The sequence below is a fragment of the Pipra filicauda genome, unplaced genomic scaffold, assembly GCF_003945595.2.
Source record: "Pipra filicauda isolate LSUMZ 115617 unplaced genomic scaffold, ASM394559v2 scaffold599_size242720_pilon, whole genome shotgun sequence".
Classification (NCBI taxonomy): Eukaryota; Metazoa; Chordata; class Aves; order Passeriformes; family Pipridae; genus Pipra; species Pipra filicauda.
In genome coordinates this window covers 131,923-154,649 of record NW_024104752.1, presented here as the reverse complement: position 1 = coordinate 154,649, position 22,727 = coordinate 131,923, and the positions used below count along the sequence as shown (strand labels likewise).

The 22,727-nt window shown below is 45.7% G+C and overlaps 1 protein-coding gene across 4 annotated transcripts in view; it reads right to left on the bottom strand.

Moving 5' to 3' along the window:
• SRGAP2 (SLIT-ROBO Rho GTPase activating protein 2) overlaps nucleotides 1-22,727 on the bottom strand; it is a 104,755-nt gene that overhangs the window by 64,488 nt on the left and 17,540 nt on the right. For all 4 annotated transcript variants that reach the window (XM_027742991.2, XM_039387902.1, XM_027742992.2 and 1 more), the window contains exon 3: nucleotides 3,911-4,103. In XM_027742991.2, the coding sequence (XP_027598792.1) occupies nucleotides 3,911-4,103 (193 nt within the window). The remainder of the gene's footprint in view (nucleotides 1-3,910; nucleotides 4,104-22,727) is intronic.

The following is a 22,727-nucleotide window of genomic DNA, read 5'->3' as shown; positions in this document are numbered from 1 at the left end:
TCAGGCAGATCTTTAAGGAGCAATGACTACACCAAACCTGTGACCACCAAGCTCTTGTAACAGCCAGAGTTAGAAGACTTGGGCTATAAAATGCCTTTTTTTTCCTCCACTCCTTGTGCCACTCCTATTTACCAGTGGGTTCTGAGGAATATATATAATATATATTCCAAATATATACATTGTGTATGACTCTTTCATAGCCTGTTCTGACTGAAAAAAACCCACATTTTTAGAAGAGAATAGGCAAAGTGAGGTCTAACAGCCATGGTGGAGAGTTAAAAGCAAGTAAAACTGGGATATATCCAACTGCCATCAACTCGTATGTCACCTTGGCTAAATCAATCTGTTCCCCTTCTTCAGACATCTCAGATGAGAATAACACACACCTACCTCTGTAAATCATTTTAAGATGCCCCAGTGAAGCTTCAAGCTGAGCACTGTGCAAACACCCTTTCAGTCCAGCCCCAGCTATGTAGAGTTTGCTGTAAAGACCCAACTGCCCACATTTCAGAACCCATATGGAAAATACTCCTACAAGGACAGGCTGAGAGAAATTGGATTTGTTCAGCCTGGAGGAGAGAAGCTTCAGGGTGACCTAACTGTGCCCCTCCATACCTGCAGGAGCTGAGAAGAAAGGTGGAGAGGAACTATTTACAAGGGCTTGGAGTGACTGGACAAGGGGGAATGGCTTCAAACTGACAGAGGGTAGGTTTAGGTTGGATATGAGGAAGAAACTCTTCCCTTTGAGGGTGGGGAGGCCCTGGCACAGGTTGCCCAGAGAAGCTGTGGCTGCCCCATCCCTGGGAGTGTCCAAGGCCAGGTTGGACGGGGCTTGTAACAACAACCTGGGCTGGTGGAAGGTGTCTCTGCCCATGGCAAGGGGACAAGATGATCTTTGAGGTCCCTTCCCACCCAAACCATTCTGGAATTCTGTGCAAACGTGCCCACCTGACCGGCTCCCCCTCCGAGGCAGGAAAACAAACCCCACGCAAAGCCTCTGTGAGAACCCCCCCAGCAGCCTGCCCTTTGCCCTGCTCTTTCCTTGAAGCCTGTTCCTTTTTCCAGCTGCTGGAGGAAGCCACACAATCCAATTTCAAGGGTCAGCCTGAAGCCTCCCGCCCTTGACAGCGTTCCCTGAAACGATCACAGTCGGAGCATTTCGGCAATTACATAATAGCTGTTGAGTAGGAAAGCACATGCAAATTACAGGGTGAGTGCCTGGCACATTCCCTCCCTGAGCGTGTGTTATGGGATCTAAAAAGGGCCAGTGACACGGGGAGCAGGCCCTGAATGACACGGTACCTTCCGACATAATTGCCAGGTTCTGGGGAGAGCAGCCTATTACGGGGTATTTATAGGGTCAGAGCCAGGCAATTACAGCCCAGGGCTCCTCTCACAGACATGTAATCCCAGGCTCCCGAGGAGCAGAGATCTGATGGCTGCCTTTGATCAAACGGGCTTCTGGGGGCTTCCCAAGGAGATTACAGCTTCAGCATCTCCAGAGGAGATACCAGCCAAGATAGTCTCCCCAGCTCAGACAGGGCAGTGGTGAGGAGAGGTAATTAGAACTGGAATTGCTTCCTTACTGATCCCTGTGGGATTCTGACACAACTCTGACTGTCGCAGACAGCAGACAAGTGGCCAAACAAGTCCTAGATGGAGGTGCCCAGGACAGACAGCTTGACCTGTGCCACTGCTGTGGCCAGTATTGCCCACAGAATTGGTTTTTTCTCTTATTCCAACTCTTGACCAACTTAACAACTCATACACTTGGGACTCAGGCTTTGCAGGGGTAACATATTCCAAGAGCAAGGTATTTTTCTGTCATTTTTCTGCTCCTTAATGTGAGTGAAATGAGGAGCCTGAGCAGCATCAGCTCTTTCCCTGCAAACTGAAGTCGATGCTCATGAACAGCTTTCAGAGTATTTTGGGCAATGCCCTGCACTTGACCAGAAAAGCATCGACATTTAATTCAGAAATTCAAGCTAAGGTTTTATGTGCTGACAAAATCACCTCTCCAATTCAGGCTACACTCCACAGCTGGGATACCTGAGGTCAGTTTTGTCCAGGTACAACTTTGTAAATCTTATCTGAAGGACAAACAGCTCAAAAACCAGGGCAGGGGTCAAGAAGGAAACCGCATTAGAGCAAAAAAAAATAAAAAATAAAAAATTTAAAACCCTGCAGTATCACAGCTAGGATGAAGTATTAATTCACATGAAGTATGACACCATGTAGGAGTCTGTCTGACTACAGTCAAAACTTCCACATTACACATTCACTCTAAATCTCCAAATAGGAACTTTCCAGACACTGGAAGCTGGATATAAAAGCATTTCTATGGGATGTTTCACACGGTGTAATATAAAGGAAATCACCTCAATTTTCACCAGGAACAACAACAAAATCAACTGAAAAGACCAATCATAATGCAAAGGAAAATTACAGTTCAAGGCATAATTTCTTTAGTGCCATCTTAAAGGCATGTGCAGAATACACACAAGCTTATGGTTGTAACAACATTTGCACTGGAGAGGAAAAGAAAAAACACTTCAGACAATGACAGGTCTATAGATAAGCAGAATAACTCTTCTCCAGCCTGTCAAACAGCTCTGCTGGGCAGTCAGGCTTTCCCAACAACGCAGCACAATGTGTGTTTTAAAGGAGAACTAAATTAAACGACATCAAAGCTGCACAGAAAGGAAACTAAAATGGTGCCTCCTTAATGGCTTCCACAAGAGGAGCTGCTGGTGGAGCAGGAAAGCTGCTGCTGCATCCCCACATCCCTGCAAACACAGCAACAACCAAACACAAAACCCGGGGAACAGCCTGACCCAAACAACGCTCGAAGTGACACCGCATTTTGGGCGGGGGCAGACCCAGATGGATCCTCTCAGCCCAATCTGTCCAAAGCAGAAATGATTCAGGTCCCAAGGCTGCTTTAGCTCCGTTGTGTTTTCCCCAGCTGCTGCCCTGACAACAAAACCCAACAAGCCCCGTGCTCTGCCCAGATGTCAACCCCGGGAGCTCTGCGCCGGTCACCTCCTCGCCGGGCTGGTGGCTCTGCACCAGCCCCTTCTTCATCCACAGGTCCTCTCCTGCATCCCCCCCTTCCCTGGGAAAAGCACCTCCTGGCAGGAGTCAGGAGTAAATCAGAAAGACTTGAATCCATGAAACCACGTTCCTACACATGTTAATCATCCCAACTCAGATAAGTGGGGAAGAACCAAAAACCAGGAACAACCACAGCAATAGAGTCAGATCCACTCGGCCTCATGCTTCAAGCAGGGGAAAAATTGACTGTTAATAAGGACATCTTTAAATTTTAACTGAGTCCCATCAGCTTAGTACCTTGGGATTCCCCTGCCCTCAGTGGCACAGCTCTGTTGGACTCAGGAGTACTCCTGGCCCCGTTTCTCTACTGTTTGAAGTGATAGTAGCAGAGATACAACACTCAACTCCCACACTGAGTATGTGTGGGATATTGAAAACAGAGAGCTGACAGCATAAAACAGATTGGAAACAGTCATCCATTAAAAAAACCCCAAAAAACAGACCAAAGCCACCGGCACTGAAGGAAATCCTGGCTTTGTCCCCCAAACGTGGTGCACAGCTTTGCCCACCTTCCCCAAGAAAATTATGCCTTTTAGACATGCCAATTTTTACCATTTCATTCCCTACTGACAGCATTTGACCTACCAGGAATAACTGAAATAAGCCTCCAGGAACATGGAATGGGTTCTGTGTTCAACCCAAACCTGGGAAACATTTGGCTCTGACATTCACAGCAGCGCTGGTCCCTACATTCACTGGATCAACTCTCTTTCCCATTCCTACCCTTGCAATCAAATCTCCTGGGGGAGGGAGGAGGGGGAGAAAAAAGGGCAAAAACAAAAGGCAAATACTCTACTTGAATTGCTGGTCTTTGGTGCTCCTAGTTTTAGCCAGGAATCTCTCAGCCAACTTCTCCAAATTCCTTGAGTAATCCATCTCAATCTCTGCCTTCTTGCGGAAGAAATCCTGCAAGTCCTGCAGTAACTGGACCCGAAGCTCACACTGTTGGTCAAGGCATTTCAGCTGCTCTACCAATTGGGCACGGATCTCTGTAACAAATAAAAAGCACTAAAGATTAAACAAAATCCCATCAGAGAAAAAAAAAAAAACAAAACCATCAAAAATCTCCAAGAAAATATAGTTAAAAATACGTTCCCTCATTAGCGACATGTCAGCAAAGCTCCATCACTGTGATTGACTCTACCTGCAGACAGAAAATGATTGCAGTTGTATCTTGGAAATTCAGCCAAAAACCTGCAGTTTGGTGCACAGACCTACCAGCAAAGCTTCACTGCTGGAAAGCGCATCAGTTACAAGTGTCAAGTGCATTTTTGGCATCAAGAACAAGTGGTCACTGCCTAAAAATGTACTGAATCTCGGTCTGGAAAAAGGGCTAAATGCTGCAATACCCCACGTCAGCTCCGAAAATCACTTCAGGGAATTTCTATCAAATTCCTCTGCAGACAATTCCTGATGCAGAAACAAGACGTTGCACATTCTGGGGCACTCCCCGAAGGCACCAATTTTGGATTCTTCAGTTGGTTACTGAGTCTCCAGCTGTGCAGCTCTCGTTAGAAACCAAGCCATGAAACAGAGAAAAGACACCCCTTCAGGGAGCCAACACGACAGCACTTCCCAGCAGGGAATTATCTCCAGGAAGATGCTTTTTAAAAATATCTGCAAGTATCATATCTATGTCTGAAGGACTCGTAAAGCACACGGATGTAAGTGTTAATATTGTAATTAATGATATTAATTATTAACACATATTCATCATAATTGCAGCGTAATTATTATGAATATATCTACATGAACACAATATTTTACAAACAGTTTTCAAACGTTTCACAAATATGAAAACATCTCCCATTAGCACAGAGCCAGGTGTCCTCCTTATCCCACTGATCCTGAATTTGAGGGACAGAACAGTGAAGTGACTCACTCACGGTCAAAGAGGGCAAGAAAACACAGCAGAAGCGTGTCACTCTCAGTCTAAAAATGCAGAAATATTCAGTGATGCAGCCAGTAAAGGTTATTTGGCTTTTATACAGGCAATAAACTCAACATGAAACCAATAAAATATGCACTTTCATCTCAAGGTCTTTGAGCAGTCAAACTGTAGAGAGGCCTGACTGTTAGTGCTGCTCTTTCCAGAGGTTTTCCAAGCTGTGCTGTTCCAAGCTGAATCCAGAACCAGCAATAAAATAACTAAAATTCACATTTCCAGCACTCACAGCTTTTCTTCCCATCGACACGCTGCGACTGCGAGTTTGTCGCCACAGCTGAAAGTGGGGAAGGGATCATTTCCCAAATGCAATTTTTTAATCAAATCCTTCATGGCTAATTCCTGAAATACATAATCTCAGAGGCCAGCCTGGCTCCTTGGCGTGCTTGTCCCTTTGCCCAGAAAAAAGCAAACCATCTGGACCTCCGTGGCTTCACTCCTGCCATGCTCTGTTGAGCATCAGCTGCCTCGAATCCTGCTCACATCTGTGGGAGCAGTTTTAGGGGACCCATCTTTATGTTAGGGACTCCCAAACCCAAAATAAAATTACAGCTTCTAGTTAGACTTGCCCCTCCAAAAAAAAAATTAAAAGAAAATCACAATCTGCATGAATGTGGCATTTTCAGGCTCGATTAGCACTTTAATTTGGTAGTTCCACTTCTCCCAGACTGTGCCCAGGGCCTTCCACAGCAAGGAGAGAACACAAGCAGCAAGGTCATGGCATGGGATGAAGTAGAGGAAGGGGGAAAAGCTGGTCAGGTTTATTTTTTTCCCCCAGGAGAGAATTTCAGGAAACAGAAAACTTGTGTTTCTTCATCAGCAAACACAAGTACACACAAATACACCGGCCTGAGTTGTCCATGTACTTCTTTAATCAAACCCACGGGCCTCAGGGAAGGTGGCACGTGGAAGCAGGACCACAGCAGGTAAAACCTGCACACTGCACTCACTGCAACTTAGGAGAGTTCTTTGGTTTTGAGATGCCTTTGTTGTTTCTTCCAGTATTTCAGGACTGGCAGGGCCTGGGAGGGGCACGGGGAAAGAATGGATATTTACACACATCAGATCTGCCAAAACTTCTGTCAAAATCTGCTGCTGATGTTCCACATATTCTCTACACATCTCCACTCAGCTCCAGCCCCGGACACACAACCACCCAAATATTTGCCAAGTGACACCTTTAGCCAGGTGAATGCAAACCAGACACCCCCATTCCACCTGGGGCTTTGCCATTAAGACTTTACAAAGCAAGGTCTCTTTTCCCAGGCAACCATCAGCAAGACAAGAGGGCTGGGTCTTGAGCTGTGCCAGGGGAGGTTTAGGTTGGATATTAGGAAGAATTTCTTTCCAGAGAGGGTGCTCAGCCATTGGAATGGGCTGCCCAGGGAAGTGGTGGATTCTCCATCCCTGGAGGTGTTTAAGGACAGACTGGATGTGGCATCAGTGCCATGGGCTGGGAACCACGGCAGGGTTGGATCAAGGGTTGGACTTGATGATCTCGGAGGTCCCTTCCAACCCAGCTGATTCTGTGATTCTATGATTCTATGATCTTAACTATAAAATCACAGGGAAGCTCAAGCCCTCAGCTCTCGAGGTGGGACACTTCACACGCGGTTCTGCCCGAACAGCAGCAAGAACCAGGAACTTTGCCTTGGGTACGAAAGGCGCCGTCAGCACTTTCCCTTTCTAAATAAACCCAGTGTTTTTGGAGGGGAGCAGTGACAGCTGATCGGGCTCCCGTAGGGAACAATGAGCTATTCAGCTCCAGCTTATCGGGTCCTGTGGCGCTGGGCTGGAGAAGGGCGACCTTGCTCATCTTTGGAAAACACGCCCCGCGAGCCCTCCGCCGCAAAATGAAAAATCAAGAATGCAGGAATTTCCTGAGGCTTACACTGGGCTTTCTGGAGTATAAAGTGTCTGCTTGTTTTCCCACTGCTTACACAAGCAGGAGGTATTTTTTTTTCCTCTCCAGCCTTACTCCCAGCACATACCCCGGCGGAGCGGGAGCAGCCCGTGCTCTCACCCCGCGGGTCACCGAGTTACACGGGACCTTTTCATGTCTGCAGTCACAACAACCACTTTAATTTCGAACTCAGCGCTCCTGCATCTTTTAATTTGCACAGGTTATTAGGTTAACAGCCACTTTAAACACCAAAAAGCCTTTCCCCCCTCCCTCCTTTTTTCCTTTAGAGCGTGGCAATCCCACCCACTGCGATCATGCAAGACAAGGAACAGCCTCCTGAAGGCTCTGCTCCTGCTGCCAGTGCTTCAAGTGCCTGAAGGTGACTAATTCAAGGTCAAGATGCCTGTGGCAAAATTAGGATTAAACACCAGGTATTCTTATTCTAAGCCTTGCCCTGTATTGCTGAATCCTTTCTATTGTATTTCAAGCCCACGTGGCTGACAACCACATAATCTGAAGGTCTCTTGTAGCCACAGGAAAGTTTTCCACCTGTTTAAAACAAACCATTTATTCATTTCCATCATAAAGTCACCTGGGTCACCCAGGAACAGACCACTGTATAATCCTCCACAGTTGTGTAACTTTAACTTTTATCCCTTCTGCGACCACCTTCTCAGCATTCCCTGTAGCACTCTGCAGGCATGACTAGTTTTTAATGAATTCAAAGGGTAAGGAAGGATCTTCTGCTTTCTGTATTTTAGCCACATTTGTCATTCATTGCCCAGGGAGGTTGTGGGTCCCTCATCCCTGGAAGTGTCCAAGGCCAGGCTGGACAGAGCTTGGAGCAACCTGGGCTAGTGGAAGGTGTCCCTGCCCACGGAACAAGATGAGCTTTAAGGTCCTTTCCCACCCAAACCAGTTTAGGATTCCATGATTTTCAACACTTATCATCTCTTTGACCTTTTTTTTCCTTTTAAAATTTCAAAGCATATAGATAAATGACACTGCATTACCATGAAGGAACTGCCCCTGAATAAAATGCTGCTATTTAAGGGATGGTGTCTCTAATACTTCCATGGAAAGGTCATGGAAGTTAAAAGACACACTACATTCAAGGCACCAGCATACCTGGTCATATCTTTCAAAAATCTGCATGATCTTCATAATTTGTCTTTATGACAAATCCAAGCTCCCACAACATTCTTACCCTACAATCTTTGAACAATCCAGCAAACAAAAATTAAGAGCAAGTTATCCTTATTTTTGAAAAAAACTGATTTTTTTTTTTTTAACTTGAGCAGATTATAAGAATTGTGCTGCAATTATAGACCAGCATAGGGGCTCCTCAAACTACACCAAACAGGAGTGACTTTCTGCAAAGCTCCTGGCAAGAATTTGTGATTTCGTGAAACAATTCCACCTGGAGCTGGTGGAACAGACTGGAACTGTACCTTGCTGTTCATTCACCTTCTGGAAAAAAACTTACCAAAATGATTTTTTTTTTAGGGTTTAAGCATCCCATAAAGTAAAGCTGGAAGTCTGGAAATGAATTTCTGTAGTGATTTGTTCAATAGGTCAGCAGGGCAACCTCAGCCCCGGCAGATCAACCTTGCCTGGGCATTCCATGCACTCTGAGCAACGTTCCCGCTCCAAGCAGGATCATCTCCCGCCCTAGGAAGGGTTTCAGCTCTTCCCAGTGATAAGCTCTAACTGGATAGCAACCCAGTGAACCACCTGACAGCACAAGAGCAGCAGGAGAAGGCACGAGCAGCCCCAGCTGCTTTTCAGTATCTCCCTCCATCTCCCCGGATCCGCTCTGCGGCTTTCCCAAGATGTTCCCACCCCCATCCCGAGTGCCACGCTGTATAAAAAACATGACAAGCTTGGGAAAGGAGTGGGATGACAACCAAACAGAAGCCCCAAGCCCCAGCTCCCGCCCAGATTAAACAGCAACGCTCTCACCCACACGGATCCGCTGCGACCGGCGGAGCCGAGCTCCAAACCCAGCCTTGCCTTGGTGGTCCCCCCATGCCATGGAAGCTCAAAACCAAGCCAAAATCAAGGGAAAGCAGAATCCAGCCAGGAACGGGAAGGTGGCAGCCAGCAGGTTCAAAACCCTGGGGTGTAGCTCAGTTATCCCTGACTAGCCAGCACACAGAAGGAATTGGGTGGAAGGACTGGGAAACACCGTGTTAAATTGCACACACAGCTCTAACACAACATGAAAGACAAAGCAGGCCAAAGTGGACAAAAAAAATCTCCATTTCACACAGAAGAGCAGAGCTGTGGATTTAAACCTTGTGCCTTGCCTGTGACAAGCTTTTAAATTGCCATCTCCTGGAAGCTGCCACACACTCTGGTGTTGAACATCAGAGAAAGGCAGTGGCACAGGCATCCACCTGCCCCTCTTTGCAGACTCCAGGGAAGTTAAATTAAAGATCACAGCTTAGTTTGATGCTAACACCCCACTCAGTTTCAACAAATTAAAACCAGCCAACACCACGACCCAGAGCCAAAGTAAAAAACCATTTAAATACACAAATGACTTTTAAGAGAATGCATCGAATCACGTATTTCGACGTGTCCTCATCCCATCACCAAGAACTGTTCACATTTGCCCAGCTATCACATATGAGAGGCTGTCCTCCAAAAGTGAAGGGCTTTGTAGTTTTGTGAATGTTTTCACTGGTACATGATTACAAACAGGGCTGTGACAAATGACAGGCAACAGCCCAGCAACCCCAACCGTGGCTGGGAGGTTTAATGACTTAGAAAAGCCTTTCTACAGTAACAGCAAGAATTTCACAGAACAAGCTGTGCCACTAGCCAAAAGCAGTTGATCTTCACAGCCTTAAAATTCTCCCTGGCAGTCTAAAATCTGGGCTTTGAAGTGAAAATGATATAAGAGGAGGAAATACAGTCTTTTGTTTAAGGCCAGAGCCAGGAGGGAGCTTCGGGTTCACAACCACTGCGTGCCCCGGATAAGGTAAATATTCTTTTTACAACCAGGATATTCCTTATCTATTTGAGAAATAATAGCAATGGGTAACACACACTGATAAGAATCCTTTTATAGTTATAAATATATAAACAGAACTGTAGGCGTTAGGAGCTGAAATTCTTTCCAACAGAGACTGACGAAATTGTTTCGAGGTGTAAGACAAGTGCGTGAAGATTTGCATTAATGAAGTGAAAGAAGAGGATGCAAGACATGCTTAAAAGCAAAAATTAAGGCTGGTCCTTTTATTTTCTTACCTGTGTCACAATATATTTGCATCACTAATTACTTGGGTCTACCAGCTTTTCCAGGTACAACCCAAGTGCCACTTGCAGGAGCCCAGCAGCCAAAACTCTGTGCCTTGTGTGACACCCCCATCCCACCTGGGACCTGGAAAACTTATAACTTTAAACACCCCTCGACTGGAATCCCATCGACCACAGTACATTGGTTTTCCTTATCCACACAAAAAACCCCCACTCATCTGCAATTCACAGATTGCAAACTGGTGAGAGGCTTCAGAACTTCAGAGCTTTGAAGTGAACGCTCAAAATCATGCAATTAAACGTTGCCAAGGTGTTTAATCCACGCAGAATGCAAATTAAATATTTAAGATTTTTTTTTTCTGTCTAATGAAGGTCTCCTTTACTATTATCAAAACACAGTCCACGCTGTTGACTTTTCAGGGAGGATGTTTAAAGACAGAATGGAGATTAAATCACCCTGTGCAGGGATTCACAGTCCTAATTCCAACAGCAGGGCGTGGGTAACTCCTCCAAAAAGCCCTGATAAAGGGTAATATGTAATATGTCACTGGGCAATATTATATGTTTGTGTTCTACAACTGCTTATTCAAAACAAACACAAAAGTTTATCAATACATTACAAATAGGTTAAAACCCCAAATTTACACTCAAACAGCAGCAGCACTGCAACTCCTCCTGCCTCCAGGAAGTTTCCCAGCTATTTTAGGATTGTCTGTACCCTGTTAAAGGTTTTCCCCCAGATGACACCAAGCCAAAAAAAACCCAAACCCTCAGACAAACCTTTGCTTATGCTCTCCCACTTTCTGAATGCTGGATAAAATACCACGGGCAAGCAGTAAAACTACATTTTATCACTGGTTTGCAGCCTGCAATTATCTAACAAGCAATTTAAAAGCCATTTGGACACGTGGACTGTTGGTGTAATCAAAGGAACACACAAACACACACACACAGAGTTCATATTTTCAGGACTCAGAGAAAAGTTTGAGCCAACAAACTCTTTGCAGCCTCCCAAAAGGTGCACCCCAAGTGCTGCGTGCCCTGGGAATTGCTCTGGGCCCACTAACCAACCTGAAATAATATATTCTCCAAACAACTTTTTAATAGGTATTTGAACTGTTTCTTCTCCTGCCGGGGGATGAAGCCAACACTGGATGCAGTGGCTAAAAATTTGGTGAATGTTTCTAACATAAGGGTTGGTTTGTTCTGCTTTAAAGCCCTTTTTTCTTCTGGCCCGGGGCAAACCAAGTCTCCCTGAAGCACCTGACCCAGGTATTTTTCATCACACACTCCTACTGACCACTCAAACCTTTCTCCCAGAAGAAAAAAAAGTGATTCTTTCCTCAAACCCCACTGTGTTAATGACAAAATAAGGTCTTATAGCAGTGCAAGGGGCCTGGATTTGTGCTCCCACTTACAGAACTCAACAACAGGGAGCAAATGCAGCAAGGAATAAAGCTAAGCATGTGCTGGACACATTTTCAATCAAATTACTCCTGATTTCCCACAAAACCAAAGGCTGGCCACCACTAAAATGTACATTTTTGGATCCTTTCGGGGAGAGAGGACAAGAGTGGGGATTTCCACGGGGTGTTGCACAAGAGGCTCACGATCCAAGGAAAAGTTTAACTCCTGCTCCCCCACCAGCCCTGAGACCACCCTGGTCCTGGCTGACCACCCTCTACTTCCAACCCCTGCACGCCACTGACACACTATTTAACATCTTCAACACCACAAAAAAACAGCTATGAAGGACTGAAATCTCCAGCCTAGTGAAGGCTCATGAGCAGGGAATTAAACCCACGGAGCATCAGAGTGCAAGAACTGTTCAGACTGACCAAAAAAGTGTGGGAAATGCAGAGAAACACCCTGCAGGAACCACGTTAATTCATTTGCAAGCAATGAGCTGCCTGGGCGTGGAGAGGGAGGGAGGGAGGGAGGGAACCAGGGCTCTGCCTTTCAAAACAGGAGGAGATTTGAATGAAGAATGTGGAACTGGGGAGCTTCACCTGCACAAAGGACCTCAGGTTCCTTTGTGAAGGGAGAGGCTGGCACTTGCTTTCAACAGAGCTGCCTGTTTATTCCAGGATGGGAATCCATCAGGAAGAGGCAGCAGAGCAGGTCCAGGAGACAAAAGCTGAGATGCTCCTGACCCCGTGGAGCTCCAGCTCTTGCTCCTGGTTTGGAAACACCCGTGGGAGGCCAGGGAAGGACCTGCTGGATTCAGCTGGAGCTGTGTCAGGGCAGGGTCAGGTTGGATCTCAGGGAAAGGTTCTTCCCCCAGAGGGTGGTCGGGCACTGACCAGGCTCCCCAGGGCAGTGGGCACAGCCCCAAGGCTGCCAGAGCTCCAGGAGGGTTTGGGCAACGCTCTCAGGCACAGGATTTTGGGGTGTCTGTGCAGGGCCAGGAGCTGGACTGGATGATCCTTGTGGGTCTCTTCCAGCTCAGGGTATTCTATGATACTCCATGATTTCTTGATGCTGTCAGGAGTCTGGTCCAGAGAAAGAAGTTGGGAAAACCTACCTTATTGAAGAACCCACACTCTGAAATGCCCAAGGAGCAGATGTAGGATCATTCTGGTGTCCCTGCCCAGGGCAGGGGGTTGGAACTAGATGAGCTTTAGGGTCGCTTCCAACCCAAACCATTCTGTGATTTCACCCTTCTGCAGTGCACTGGTACCTCTCCTGTGCATGACCCAAAACACACGGAAAAATAACTCCCCAAAAATGGAAAAGTGGGTTGTGAAATGCAGAACTAGCAGCATTATCTTTGGGTTTGCTTCAGATGCAACAAAACCCAAAGTGAGCTGGTTACCTCTGCTTTGCTCAGTTGATGAAGGATCAGCCTTGGTCTGTGCCATGGGCTGCCTGACACCAGAGTTAAAAGAGGGATTTTCCATTCCTGGTTTCTGCTTTAAGCTTTATACACCCACCTTTAGTGTTAGGTACCGACTCTGCCACTGCCTCTTCCCACCACCCAAGTAGGACAACTAATTTCCACTCCAAACACTCCTGTTCCTTTAATGAATAATTAAACCCAAGCCTCACCTTCTCCACTTTTAAACCCATGCAAGACACCCAGCACCAGAGTTCTGTGAGCATTTAGTAACTCTCAAGCCTGAGCAGTGGCAGAAATATTCACTTCCCACTCCCCAAAACACAGCCCTGGAGTGAAGGGTGGCAGAACTCTTTTCAGAAGAGCTCAGAAATATTTGGGTGCCTCTTCTGCCCCAACTCTACGAGAACTGCAATGCAGAAAGCTGAACTTTAGGGTTAAAAAAAAGGATTTTTTTTTCTCCTTCTCATTTTAAAAATAATCCTGGCACATTTCTCCCAATTACTGGATCTAGAAGTTTCTGCTGTGCTTTCCTGGCCTGTTCTAGAGGTAGTTTCTCTTTGCAGCCCTTCACCTCTCCCCTGTCCTTCCTCCTGCACTCTGCTCCCCTACTCCACAATGCAGTAGCTGTGTCGTGGCCACAACTCCAGCCCAAAACTTTACATATGTCTTCCTTCTAAATGTTGAGGTTTCCTCTGCTGCTGCTGCTCAAAACAGAAGTGAAACAACGGCTTCTTTCGCCTTCCCACATTTTTTTCCTCCAAGTGTTTCAGCTGCCTTGTGTCAAATGCTGTGAGGGGTTTATTTTAACGGTGGAACAGCCCTAAACTGAATGGAATTATTCATCAGAAACGTGTAATGTGATCATTATTTCATATTGCCATATGTTCTCGGAGCCTCAGCTCACTTTGGGCATCCCAATTTAAACTCACCAGCCATCCCTGGCTGCCACCTTCCTTATGCTGCACTCACAGACACATCCAGAGGTGAGAAAGCAGCATCCACACACACAGAGACACATGAAATCCTCCACTGTGCTAATTATCTCCTCAGGAAAACAGTCCAGGGATGGACCAAATTCCCCAGACCCCATTCCCGGCTGCCTCTGTAGAAACTTAAGCTAATTTGACATTATAATTTTCCATTTATCTGTCAGGGGTGCTCCAAAGGTTAAGTAAAGTTTGGAGGTGCTGAAAGATATTGGGATGCAAGAATCCAGAAGGAGAATTAATATGAAAAATTACTATTTCTTCCCAGTTCACGAGACCTGAAGTTACTCTCAGACACACAAATATTTCATGCAAAGTAACATCAAGTGTATTTGTGAAAGGAATAAAAGTGCCAGAACAAAAGTGGCAATTTACAACTTACATGTCTTAATCTCTTCAATTAAAGGAAAATCCTTTGGTGAATTATGTCAGATATTTAGAGATACAAACAGAATGATTAATGCTGGTGTCTAATTGAATTTCACCTCAGGATTTCTTTTTCTCCCTCTCCTCTTTGGTAACTAACACGTTAACATGCAGAAATGATTGAGAAATAAATGCAGAGGAACAAAAGGGGACATGTAAACACTCCTCAAGCACACAGCACAGTAAACTAAATTTCAAAATCACTTTCAGAAGGCTGCCAAATTCCAGGGCTGGTTGAGGCAGCAAAGGGAAAGACAGATACATGGTCTTCAGGCATCTCAATTTAAACTCCATCCATCCCTGGCTGCCACATTCCTTATGCTGCACTCACAGACACATCCAGAGGTGAGAAAGCAGCATCCACACACACACACAGACACATGAAATCCTCCACTGTGCTAATTATTTCCTTAGGAAAACAGTCCAGGGATGGACCAAATTCCATCCCCCTTTTTTTTTTAATTGCATTGAGGATTTTCATCCTTGCTTTGTGTTAAAGAACCAACACCAATTTACCTTAAAGATCCAAAAAAAAAAAAAAGAGAATTAGGATGAGGCATAAATCCAGTAATTATGTAACAGTGAAAGATAACCTTGGGTACCACTATTCCGGAGGTTGTCCTGGAAATAAAGACTCTTCCCTGGTGCCACCAGGACATCCCCTCCTGCTCCTTGATCTCACTTAGGTAAAGCCACGGTCCAAGTACAGACACTCACTCTCTACGACTCCCTGACAGGAGGGGGGAGCCGGGGGGGGGTTGGTCTCTTTTCCCAGGCAACTCTCAGCAAGACAAGAGGGCTGGGTCTGAAGCTGTGCCAGGGGAGGTTTAGGTTGGATATTAGGAAGAATTTCTTTGCAGAGAGGGTGCTCAGCCTTTGGAATGGGCTGCCCAGGGAAGGGGTGGATTCTCCATCCCTGGAGGTTTTTAAGCTGAGACTGGATGTGGCATCAGTGCCATGGGCTGGGAACCACAGCGGGGTTGGATCAAGGGTTGGACTTGATGATCTCAGAGGTCCCTTCCAGCCCAGCTGATTCTGTGATTCTCTGAGACCCAACTCCCTCCCACCTCCTCACACCCCCCCCAGCTCCTGGAGCTGAGTTTTCCCGGGAGATCCGAGGCTGGCTGTGCTCCTGCTGTCCCATCCCAGGACCCACCTGGCCGGTCGCGGATGACCCAGCGGGTGCCCGGTCCGGGGGCAGGCCAACACCCCCGGGACTTGTAGAGCTGAACCATGAAGGATCTTCCTGGGGCTGCCCCTTTCCCTCCCTGCTGGAACGCCGGGCACAGCTCTCAGTCCATGGAGAAGAGGAAGGCGACTGTCCCGAGGAGTCAACAGGGTGAGTCAAATATATGCCAGCAGCCCGGTGTAGTCACTGCCTCCCTGCCAGTCCCTGTCCTGTGTGTGTGTCTGGGAGGATTTCAGGACTATTAATTAACCCTGAACATTCCAGGGGAGGTGAATAACGAGCATCATTAACAGATGACTTCAACAAGATCAAAAAGGTCTGAGTTATTTGCCCACGGTGCCCGTGGACGCTGATCACAGAGCTTGTTCTCTCCTCTTATTTTCCCCACCAACACCTGCCATTAAACCAAAACATCCCATAAAATCAAAGTAACGCCTCTTTCAACTGCCAGGAGAGTTTATGATAAATCAGTCTTAACTGTTTACATCAAAAAATCAAATTGGAGCATTGTTTTAATTCATATATAACACACCCAAAACCCAGGAGTTGGAAGGGACACACAAGGGTCATACTGGAATAAAGCTGCAGAAGAGTTAAAGCTTTGCAGGATTTGATGTTTCTAGAAAACCAGCAGATAGAAGCCTAACTGAAAACCACAAAAAACATTTATGTAAAAAAAAAAACCTGGTCACATTCAGAAGAGGTTTACACCAGGAATACTCAAGGAAAGCAAAGCTTTTCCTATACAATCCACGGCACTAATTCCTTCAGTTATAAATATTCAGCTGTGTAATTGCACAGCGCTGCTGTGTTTAAAGGAACTCACATTTTACTCTCCAGCACCTCTTGTAAAGGGGGAAATGAGTGTTTGACAGAGCCTGCAAAGCTCGAATTATGTGAATCATCATTTTTCTATCAGTTCATTGTCAGCTACAGCAACACCCATTAATCAGCACAGCTTAGACCAGAGCAGGAACAAGGAGATGCTTATTTTTCATAAGGTTTTGTCAGAGAACTGACATTAAAATTCAGGTCCTGCTTTCTACACACACATGCACACGACTTTATCACTTAGAAACCATTTACATCACTCCAACTTTTACAGTAAATGACTCCAAGTTCAATAAAAGAAAACCAGACACTGTTTGGAAGATATACTACTGTGCAAAAACTGGGTAGAGCCTACATGTAATTTCTGCAATAAAACTAAAGTTCTAATCTGAAAGTTTGTTTTTTTCTCTGATCCCATCCCAGTCCCCTCTGGGGAAAAAACACCTACTTCCCAGGAAAAGCTTTTTCCAAAGAAACACAGGTGCAACCCACCATGTGAATTGCAGCCAGGCATTAAGTGATCATATAGAAATATGACTAATAGTCGAAAGAAAAAACAAAAGCACATTTTATATATATATATATATATATATATATATACACAGACATATATATATATACATACACACACACACACAAACTGAGAATCAGTTGAAGCCAGAGTATGAGACACAAATCCAGGCACTAATCTGGATTTCCAGTACCAATTAGATAAGAGGCAATACAGTATTCCCTGAAATCAAGCATCATGTACTGCAGACATCAAGTACTGAGAAGCAGAAATGTCATCCAGTGTCATTTCCTTCCACTTCTGAGAAGTCAAAAGGAGCCTTTTTATCAACCAGTCGGAAGCAGGGACAGAAGGAAGGAAATAATCCTGTTCTTACAGAGCATTGGAAAGGCACTCAGAGAGCCTGCACTGGTTGGAAATCCCAGAATATCCTGAGTTGGAGGGGACACACAAGGATCATACTGGAATAAAGCTGCACAAGAGTTAAAGCTTTGCAGGATTTGATGTTTCTAGAAAAATTCAGCCCCTAGATATCAAAAATTACCACTATTAAAAACTAGATCCTTCAGCACCTTCAACAGCAAGAAAGCTCTTTCCTCTAAGCAGAAACCAGAGCAAAACCGACCACCACACATTTTTCCAAAGGCAGGAACAAAAAGTCCTTCTGGGCAAAAGTGGGAGAGAAATGGGTGTCATTAAAGGACGAGGGGGATCTGCCTCTGAGCCTCAGCAGGGAGATGGGCACGACCAGGAGTCACAGCAGGGCTGGGGTATTCCACAGAAAGAGTGGGGAAAAAAAAAATCACTTGGAACTCTCTCTTGGATTATGTCTTGGTTTCCCCTCACATTTACAAGCACAGGGACCTTTTCCTGACCACTGTGCTGCACCTGAGCACTTTCCACACGTGGCCAAGTGCCTCCCCTTCCAGCCCCACGATATCTGACTGTTTTATCTTTAGTGGTTTGAAACCCCTGAAGATCTGCAACTTGTTTTTTCTTTCCTTCTTTTTTTCAGCTGGACCTCCAAAAGACAATACCCAGTTTAGAATTTTTTTTTTTTCATTTTTCCATGCAGACTGCATGGAAGCCTTTTCCCAGCAAGAAAAGCATGGAGGAGACAAAATAAGGCACAGCTCTGACTCCACCTGAGCAGCTCACTTCATTTTTTTATATTCGCTTAACGTCACTACACCTGAACAATTCAGTGCCTAGAAAACACCACCACCAAAAAAAATAAAAAATAAAAAATTCATAGAATTATAGAATTCTAGAATGGTTTGGGTTGGAAGGGACCTTAAAGCCCATCTGGTTCTGTGGGCAGGGACACCTTCCACCAGCCTGAGGTTGCTCAGATTTAAATTAAGATTTCCTAAATCGAGATTTCCTAAAGCCATTTGGGCAGGAGGGAACCAAAGCACACGTAACCCATTTGCTGCTGCAGTTCAGATGCTGGGTGTGACTAATTTACCCTCCCTGTTTGGAGCCCCAGCCATGGGCCAGAGGAGCCCCCTGAACGAGGTCTCTGCAGCCTTGGCCAAAGTCAACGTGGAAGTGAAGGTTCGGCCGCGGCTCTTCCGCCCGGGAATGTTTATGTTGGTTCATCGACCAGGCCCCGAAAACAACACGCCCAAAATCACCCAACCAACCCAACAGCCCGGCTCACAGGGCTCAGGAATAGCCAGGAGGCTTCAGAGTGCCAAGGGCTTTATGGGCCAGTCGTGGCAGTTCCATGTGAAGTCAGGGTCAGGCTGCTGAGAGACGTTTCTCCGTCCTCCCCGTGAAAAAAAAGCACTTTGAGTCACACAGAGGAAACTGCCAGGGCAGTTTATCCAGAGATTTAAGCACCCCCAGAATATCCCTGTTTCTCAGTCTCATTAAAATGCCAGCGATGATGGAGCATTTTGTTTGAGATGGAGCATTTTGTTTGTGATGGAGCATTTTGTTTGTGATGGAGCATTTTGTTTGTGTTCGGGGGTCTTGTTGGAAATATCTATATGTGGTGGTTTTACCCCACAAAAATCCAATCTTATGGATTGCTTATGTCAGGAACAGCTAAAAATAACACTGTCTTAAGAATATGGAATGAGAAATAAGTGGTGTAGTAAAACCTCCATTGATAAAGTTACATGTGTAACTTTCAATGGGACTTATTTAAATTTGATTTATGTGCTGCCAACGCCTCAGATAACTTTGGAAATCCGGTTATTGACATCCCTGAATTATAAATTATCAATACATGACATTTCATTTTCTTTTATTGCTCATTAGGTGCATAAATCATTAATGCCATGAAGCTGGGACTGACATTTGTAAATTCTCGTAGTGGTGGACCATTATTACGAAGAGACATTCCTGTGGAGAGCCAGGACAGATGGATTTGTTATCACCATTTAAAAATCCAACACTTTCACAGGAACATCAGAATAACTTACAGTGGGGAAAGGAGCAGTGAAAGCTTCAGATGCTCTGGTCCCATTTTCATTTTCAAGAGCCTGAATGGTAATTTCTCATTAACATGAGAGATCTGTTCTTTCCCTGCTATAAAGCCATCAGCTCTCGGAACAGAACGAGTAACCTTATCAAAGCAAGCCACTGTACACCTTCCAGTCTGACTCACACTGAGACCATCTGGACAAAACATTCAGACAAGAGCTTTAAAAAAAAAAAAAACCAACATCTTGAAACAAATTGCCAGACAGGATTACACAAAATGATCTGTCGAACGCGCGAGAGACGGCCGGAAAAAAAAATATCTGTAAAAGCAGACAGAGGGTAGGAAACGTGTATCCTTTTGGGATCCACTTCTGGCTTATCTTCTCACATCTCAGCTTTTTCAGCCGTAAAACCCAAGAGCAGGTAATGCACTGGGGGTTAAAGGCAGCCTGAAGTGTCTGCAGAGACATCAAAGGATCAGGTCACCATCAGCTCTAAGAGCTGGTCCCCGGCCCCCTTAAGTCGAGCCAATTCTGGACCTGCCTGTCCAACTTCACCAGCTGCTCTTCCCAGTTATTCCAGCAATCTCCCAACACTGCTGTTGTGCCACTCTCTTCCAGAAAGAAGAAATACTCAGAGCCCAGGTATTTTTGCCCTTTTCCACCTCGATTTCCCCTGGCAGCGATCAGCAATGGCTCCAGCTACTAAATAAAACCTCAAATCTTAGACTTGACTGCCCAGGGTAGTTTTTATCCTTTATCTGCCAAAGCAGGCTCACTGATAGAGCCAAAGCTCTGGATACAGCTCATTGCACATTTGCCTTTCCCATTAAGGAGCCCATAGGTCATTTGCCAAAGGACACACAGATAAAGCAGATGAACTTTCCACTACTCCCCGACAGCTTAATTACTACCCAGAATTTGGAGCGAGCCATCACAACTTTGCATTTGTTTCCACATTTCATTTTTATGACACTCCAACATCTGCAGAGGATGCTGTAATTAAAAAGGAATAAAATTATGTTTAAAAAAAAAAAAAAACAAAAACCACCAAAAAAACCAAACCCTGGACACAGTTTATTATTTGCCTGAAGAACACGGATTACACAGCAAGTACAGATGCTCTGCAGCAAGACAAGTCAGCCTGCAAGCTTTAAAGTCCTGGATTATACACGCTACTGCAGACAGGGTAGACTGAAAAAGAGCTGTAAGAAAACCCCCTGCATTTAACAGCACCACTGCTGATGTTACACTTGGCTGTCCCCCAGCGTGGCTGGAAGTTTGCTCTGTGTTGGACTGGGAATCCCATCACACTAATGAGATAAGCATAAGGCATCCATCTCTGCAGCATTCCTACTTACAAGTAACCTAGACAGCAAGTCAGCAGGGCAAAACCTCCTCAAGAACAGGATGTCCAGCTTTTAATCTCCTAAAGTGTAGCTAAGAAACCACTGCATGGGAAGGAAGTGAAGCCAATCAATCTGTAGACGAGCCTGATCCACTCCAGCTTTCCACCTCAGCCCAGCCTGAAAAACTTCATTTTTAGCCACGGTGACACCGAGCAACACCCTGGGCACCCTTGTAGGTGATGGAGGGAAGGAGTGGACTCAAACAAACGGCTCCACGTTTGCAGCTTGCATCAGCAGCACCACTCAGCAATGCAAATTATCCTCCTCAGACTCGAGAGCCTGCAGAGGAAGAAGTCCAAGTGCCTGGTGACAGCAGCTGCTTCCCCTGTGGCAGCCACTGGAAGCAGAAGCATGTGGCAGCTTCCTTACAACAGAAAGCCCTGCCCTTAAAAATGAAGTTGTGAGAGAAATGACTTCTCCCACCTGTGCTTTGCAGGGAGGATTCCGGGTGATCCTCCCCCAGGAGGAGAGTTCCACTGCGAACTGCCCGATGGACGCACCCTCCCCACCTCCACACACTCCACCCTGAACATCGATTCTTGCTCCACCACAAACAGCTCTCTGCATTTCAATTTAATATTAGCTTGTGCTTTCCTTGATTTCACAACATACTCGAAGTAGAACGAACAGAAAATTCTTTCCTCAAGAGGTTTCGGTTCCCTCTTTCGAAAATTGCGTCACCGGCGGACGACAAGGCTGTGCCTCGGGTGACACCTTTGGGTCCCCTCTCAGGAGCCATTTCCCCTCAAAAACCTCCACTCTCCCCAGCAAAGGAAAACAGAAAGGGGTCTCCAACGAGCAGTGGAAGGAAAGGAGCTCCCTGAAAAACCTCTGGCTCTCCGAATTAAAAACATCTCTGGCACACAATGGCCCAAACGTGATGCAGCAGCCACGGCTTTTCATTCCGGCTATTGTGGGCTAAGAATAGCCCTGCCGAGCCCCCACGGCCACATTGTCCTGTCCACCTCCCTCCAGAGAGTTATTTAGAGGCTAAAACAAGCAAGTTTTTCCTTGGATGTCAGCTCTGGATGGGAAGTTCAGAGCTGAGGCAGGCTTGAGGTTGCTGGATTGAAAACTCTGCCCACTCACCGAGCACTGCAGAGTGGATAAAAGCAATAAGAGAGGAAATAACTTGTTAAGAGTTTAGGGACCAAGTGTGGGTCTGGAATGCTGCACATGACAACAAGCATATCCCTGAGAAAACATCTTCACAGGATCACAGAGTCACTGAGGTTGGAAAAGACCTCTGAGATCGAGTCCATCACCACTTTGTCACCTAGATCAGAGCACTGAGTGCCACTGGAGTGCCAGCTCCTGCTGCCTCCAGGCCACCTCCATTTCCAAGCTGGATAAGGTTTTAAAGAGCATCAGTTGACAGACAGAGGCACAGAGAATTACAGAACAGACTGCACAGTGAACTGTCCTCACCCAGTAAATATACCCCAGTTGCACTGCTCCAAGCATCCCTGCACTAAACCAGCAATCCAGTAATTTTCCACTAAATTACTAAAATCCCACTGTGCTCCCTGATCCAGCATCACTCCTTTACTAATAAAGATAACAGGTATTAAGTGAATCACAGAAAACCATAAGGCAAGGCAGTCACAGAAGTGGAAATCAGCAGCCACTCTGCTTTCCAAGAACAAGACAACATCAGTTTAAACTCCATCATTTGTAAGGAAGTCCAAATATATCCAAACCAGCAGACACAGCCTGGGAGTGAATGCCATTGCCCAGGGATGCTGCACACATCTCAGCCCAGCCTCTTCATTCTTTATGAATGACACCCCATTCACAAAATAAACCCATGTACTCAGGCTGTCTATAAACATCAATTGTTTTGATTTGTAATTGTCACAGAAATATCAGCCTTTAAAA